Source organism: Dromiciops gliroides, chromosome 3 (assembly GCF_019393635.1).
Source record: "Dromiciops gliroides isolate mDroGli1 chromosome 3, mDroGli1.pri, whole genome shotgun sequence".
Classification (NCBI taxonomy): domain Eukaryota; kingdom Metazoa; phylum Chordata; class Mammalia; order Microbiotheria; family Microbiotheriidae; genus Dromiciops; species Dromiciops gliroides.
Window position 1 is genome coordinate 417,932,060 of NC_057863.1, and position 6,000 is coordinate 417,938,059.

Here is a 6,000-nt window from a genome sequence, read left to right on the forward strand (position 1 = left end):
CCACCTCTGGCCACCTGCTTGGCATTCTGGGGCTCAGTTGGGAGGGTTGTTGAGGGCAGTAAGGGGGATATGGAGGTTGATCATTGGACATCACCCAAAAGGATCAGTTGGCCTTTGGAGAAATCTTTCCTGGATATACATCAGGTGGCAGTGCTGAGCCAGCTTTCAGGTCAGAGCCCTTCCTCTCAAGGTTTTATGGAATTTTTTGCTGATAGTTTGGTTTTAAGCTAATTCATATATGATTCATACATAATTCAAATATCTGTCCTAGAATCATATGTTGTGAATTTTGATAGGCTAGACAAGCCCTGTTAAAATGTAACGGTGTAAAGCTAGACAATGACCTCTCCGTGTCTCACTTGTACTCATGTTTGCCTCACTCTATATTTCAGTGTATGTGTGAGTAAGTGGATGGGGACACATTGTGGGTAAAGTGTTTTGTGTCAGTTTAAATTTTCAGGGTTCCTATTTTCCTAATTAGGGACAGCTGGGTGGCACAGTAGATAGAGTGCTGGGCCTGGAGTCAGGAAGACTCATGTTAGTGAGTCCAAATCTAACCTCAGACACTAGTTGTGTGACCTTAGGCAAGTCACTTACCCCTGCTTGCTTCAGTTTCCTCATCTGTAAAATGAGCTGGAGAAGGAAATAGGAAACCACTCTAGTATCTTTGCCAAGAAAACCCTCTTCCTGCTCTGGAGGGTATTATGAGGCTAAAACAAATCAATTGCAAACCACATTAGTACTAGTATCAGGGACTAATTAAGAGCCATACACATACATGTCCATCAGATTTTAGGCATGTAGAATAAGTTTATAAACAAATCAAAACAGAAACTGCAGGAGTAAGAGAAAGAACTGCAGATGTTGAGTGGATGCTTTTATTATCAGACAGAAATTGGTAAGGAATCATAATAAAAGGGATTGACTTCCCACTCACCCCCCACATGGGACAGATCACTGCTTTGCTCATTCCTATCCCTAAATAGGGGTATGAAGTGAAAAATAAAAAAGTATACAAGGTGAGAGGCCATTTTCTTTGCCCTTTAAGCTAAAGGGATGCTCTGGGGTCACCCAGGTTCCAAGGATGGTGGTCTCCATTGGGGCTGACCCAGAGATGGCTGAATCTCACACTGTAGGCAAGACAGAAATTCAGAGAACGGAGCCAAAACTTTCTGTCTAGAGTCTGGGCAGTTCTCACATATTTTGGTCTCAGGCCCCCTTTATTCTCTTAAAAATTCATCAGAACCCCTTCCTCCTGCTAGAACATAAGATGTCTTAGTATTATCATGAAAATAGTTTTGACCTTATAGACCTACTGAAAGGATTCTTCAGTCCACACTTGGAGAACCTGGGCTTTAAGACAAGGATTGAACTGGACACCCTGGACTGCATCAAAACCAATCCTAGGATCCTTTGTATGAAAATAATCCAAGGCCAGGACTGACCTTTAGGGAATGCTTAGGTCTGGAATCCAGATCTGTACCCTGGGGGAATTAACCTTGTCAGGTTTTGAATGGAAGATAATACCCTTTGGGATAACAGATTACTAAATTAGGATTGTCATATAGATAGGCAACTAGACAGGATAATGACAGCAGTATTTACACAATACTTTTAAGGGTTGCAATAACTTCCTTACAATTGGAATCGCCTTGAGGGCAAGAACTGGTTGGGTGTTTGTTTGGGGTTTTTTGTCTAGCACATAGTAGACAATAAATGCATGCTAATTGAATTAAATTGAACAGCCCTAGAAGGTTGAGAGTTCACACAGTGTTATCTCTATTTGATGGTGAGGAAGCATGGAAGTCATAGGGCCAGGAAGATTCAAATTGTGCCTTTGGCAACAATTGGCTGTGGTCTTATCATTTAACTTCTGAGTGATGCTAGGCAGTTCTCTAAGACTAAATTGCAAAGAAGGCATGCCGTCCGCATTGGTAGAGAACGTTCTGCACTATGAGCTTCATATACCAATAAAACCCTAGGTCCAGTTGTGGTGGTTGTTTAAAATGGATGAAGAAATGAGGCTCTGAGAATAAAGTGCTGTGTCCACGATCACATAACTAGTAAGAGTGTAAGAAGAGATCTAAACTTAGCCTCTTGGTTCCAGGTCCAGCACACCATCCACTAGGGAAAACTGTAAGAAGAAGGAAGTGGCATGGTTGGAGCCTCAAAAAGGGGAGGGGAAAAGGGCTCTCTCCCCTCTTACACACCCTAGTTTACTAATTACCCCTCTCGGATTTAGCAGGAAAATTCACCCTTTTCCTTTCTCCCTAGAATTGAATAATTCAGCATTTCTTCACCCTGGGTTTTGCATTGGGCAGAAGATTTGCACAATGGGGGGAAAAAAGGCTTAATACTGTCTGGATAAATTCAAAGAACTAAGCCTGGGAGCTGCGGGGTGAAAATCCATCAGCTTATGGGTTTATGGGAAATAAAAGGGCAGGGTTTATTGTGACAGTGAGGATAGCCCTGAGATGCACGCAGAATGGTTTCTCTGGTCCCTATTTGAAGTGACAGGTAGCTGCTTATTGCTTCCTCTCCTCTAGAGGGTGGGCAAGTTAGGCTAAATGTGTAAACCTGCCTTTAGATTCGTGTAACAAAATTTATGACATTTTCTCTCTTTTCAGATGCGTGCAGCCCTTTAATATTTGAATTTCGTTCATCTCTTCCGAATCAGACTTATCTGCCCATCACTGGCTCATTTCTGACTCTCTGCTCCTCCACAGCCTAGGTTATATAGAGAAAAGAATGTCATATTAACGAGTTTGCTTCCGTGAATTTTTTCTTATCTCAAAAACACCTATTTTACTCTGAAGGTTTGCATCGGCCTCAATGAAGGTAAAGCACACGGGTCAGACATGGAGCAAGGGTAGGAGTCTTTTTAAGGGAACCTAACTCAGTGCTGTGCACATAGTGGGTGGACTTGGTTGAAATTATAGGTCAAAATATTTATAGAGGGAATTTTGGGTGTGGGAATGATTATTTTCTACATCAAAAAAATATTTTATTTTAATGGCTAAAAGACAATTTCTATGTTGTCAGTATAGTAGGACTGTCCCCCTCCTTTTTTCCCCACCCCCCCAGACAATGTTACATTTATGAAACAAATCTTTGAAAGTGGAAATGACCATAGTTATACAGTATTTGGCAATTAATTTTATAGCACTTTGGAAAGACAAACTTCTCATCAAATGTAGGCATCTCCCACAGCAGAAGCTACACTTTGCATGTCTTTCTCCCAAGCCCCAACTTCCCACTAAAATAGTGTGCCATATATTGTATAAGGTTTGCCAGACTGGCCGTTTAAAAATAATACAGTAAATGACCATTATTGGCGCAGTTGGCTGTGTGTTTGGGTTAAAGTTAAAGAAAAGTTGCTGGCTAATGTCCACAAAGGCCAAGTACGTGTAGTAAATTCATAAATTTCTGTGTTTATACACACACACACACACACACACACACACACACACACACACATCCTTACAAAGAACTTTTAAAAACATTTATCTTCATTAGGGTTGTCAGAAACGAACATGTTTTTGCACTTCCTATCAGGTAGGTAAGGCTCAACAAATATTTTAATACATCAGCACTTGGAGACAGGGCCAAAGGTGTGTTTTACATAAATAATTAACTTTAACTAAAATGTAGATATAAGCAAATTAATAAAACGGATAGGCAGTAGCTGGGGTTTGATGTCTTAGCCATAGGATGTAGATTTAACTTTTTATGTGGGAAGACAGATTAGGGAGCCAAAAGTGGGAATAATATACAGATATTGGCTAATGTTGAAATTCATAATCTTGTCTGTAATAGAGGAAAATGTTTGCTTTTCTGTGTACCACACCAGGGGTACAAAAAGTCATGTTAATTTTATATTTTAAATGAAAATGTTAGATTAGCTCGGTGTTTTCATTGTCTTCTGCCTATACTAGCACTGAAATGAAAAGCTATGGTTTGGAGGAGGTAGGAAGAGAAGCAAGAGATTTTTAACTTTGTGAAAATGACCTCAAAGAAAATGCATCTACTTGACCTAACTGTATCTCATTGTTTCTACCATCATTACAACTGTATTTTTCATGGTCATCAATATTTCTTTAAATCAATTTAAAAACAACAAATGAATGATAAAGTATTTGTATTGCCTTAGGAAACTTGCTGCTTTGCTTGGTGCTGTCCTCAGTTAAATCATTGCCGTTGTTCTAACTCAGATGTCTCTGTCGTGTCTTAAACTTTGCAAAATGCTTTCCTTACAACCAAACACCCTCACGGCTATGGCTCTAATCCCTACACACATTGTCCAAAATAAGATGTCACAGATCAAAAAGTGGTTTGGGGTGATTCTTACCAACACGGGAGAGGGAAGGATAAGCATAATTTTAAGAGATTTTATTCCTATTCATCTGCATCTATTTTTGCTATTTATTGTAGCTCTGTTATTATGATAGAAGGAAACTCCTCAAAGAGCAAAACAGTACCAATGACAACAATCCATTTTTTAAAAATGACTTGAGGGGGCAGCTAGGTGGTGCAGTGGATAAAGCACCAGCTCTGGATTCAGGAGTTTCTGAGTTCAAATCCGGACTCTGACTCTTGACACTTACTAGCTGTGTGACTCTGGGCAAGTCACTTAACCCCCATTGCCCCGAAAAAAAAAAAAAAAGACTTGAGACCACTATAAGGACTAACCTAGAAATACCATAGTTAGTGGAACATTGGTAGTTCGTAATGGTAATTACTATTAAAAAAAAAAAAGACAGGAATGTGTATGGATGCCATTGGTTTTCCTTTATTTATACTTACTCCTGATTAAATGAAAGACATGGCATTGTGTGTGGGTAGAGAGCTGGTCTTGAATCAAGGTCAACCACAGGCCCTGCCTCTGCCTCACACAGGCTGTTGGACCCTGGACAAGTCACAGTTGAACCCTAAACAAGGCAGCTCTCTGAGATGCAGGGCAGGTGTCAACTTATGGTACTGGTGGGAGTTTCCTCACCTGGAAGAATTCCCTATACCAGTTGCTATTCCATATTTAAATCTGAAAATCTAACAATACCTATAGTTGGGATGAATAACATCATTTTCAAAAGCCCTGTTAACTTACCTTGTAAATCAAGACTGCTATGGCAGGTAAGAGTGTCAGTAATAACAGCCCACATGGAGATATTGCTGGTTTATAGAGTATTTTCCTCACCACAACCCTATAAAGTTGGGAAGCAATTCATCAACCAGCAAGCATATTAAACATCTTTTAGGCGCTAGATACTTTGCTAGTGTGTCTTCATTTTACAAAGGAAGAAAACTAAGATCCATAGAAATTAAAGGGTCTCATGGCCACACAGCAAGGAACTCAGAATAGACATCAAACCTATAGACCAAAAGTTCTTTAGCTGTGGATAGATCCAGGGTGTTAGTGAAACCCGAATACACAATTTTGGGCTGATTTTGTAACCATATGTATTTAAAAGCATTATTCTGAGAAGGGGTCCTTAGACTTTGTCAGACTGCTCAAGAGAACTATGACACACAAAAAAGTTAAAAACCCTTCTAGATCCTCAGAGGTGTCATATAACCATTACCAGATCTCTGGAGTCCTTGATGCTTACATATGCCTCCAAATCTATAGATTATTTTTATCCTTTCTTTGCAAGTAATTAAGATACTGTGGCATATTTTTTAAAAGTAGATATAAAATTAAAATCTGTCTTCTCCAAGGCAGTCATCTCAAATTCACATTTTATAATTCTATTTCACAGAAAAAAATCACAGATTTCCCCTCCCTGCCACCAATGATTAGAAAGAGGAGGGAGAGGGAATAAGCATTTATATAGCACCTACTATGTGCCAGACATCATGTGCTAATTAAGTGCTTTTTACAAATAATGATAATAGCTGCCATGTAGCTATCATTTACTATGTGCCAGGCTTTATGCTAAGCACTTGACAAATATCATCTCATTTGTCCTCATAACAACCTTAGCTAGGTGCTATGATTATCCC

General features: G+C 39.5%; 1 protein-coding gene across 1 annotated transcript in view; it reads left to right on the forward strand.

Moving 5' to 3' along the window:
* The window catches only part of STAT1 (signal transducer and activator of transcription 1), a 66,026-nt gene extending 61,316 nt beyond the window's left edge, over positions 1–4,710 (forward strand). The window contains exon 24 of the mRNA XM_043994796.1: positions 2,628–4,710. Within this exon, the coding sequence (XP_043850731.1) occupies positions 2,628–2,645 (18 nt within the window). The 3' untranslated portion in view covers positions 2,646–4,710. The remainder of the gene's footprint in view (positions 1–2,627) is intronic.
* The last annotated feature ends 1,290 nt before the right edge of the window (positions 4,711–6,000 follow it).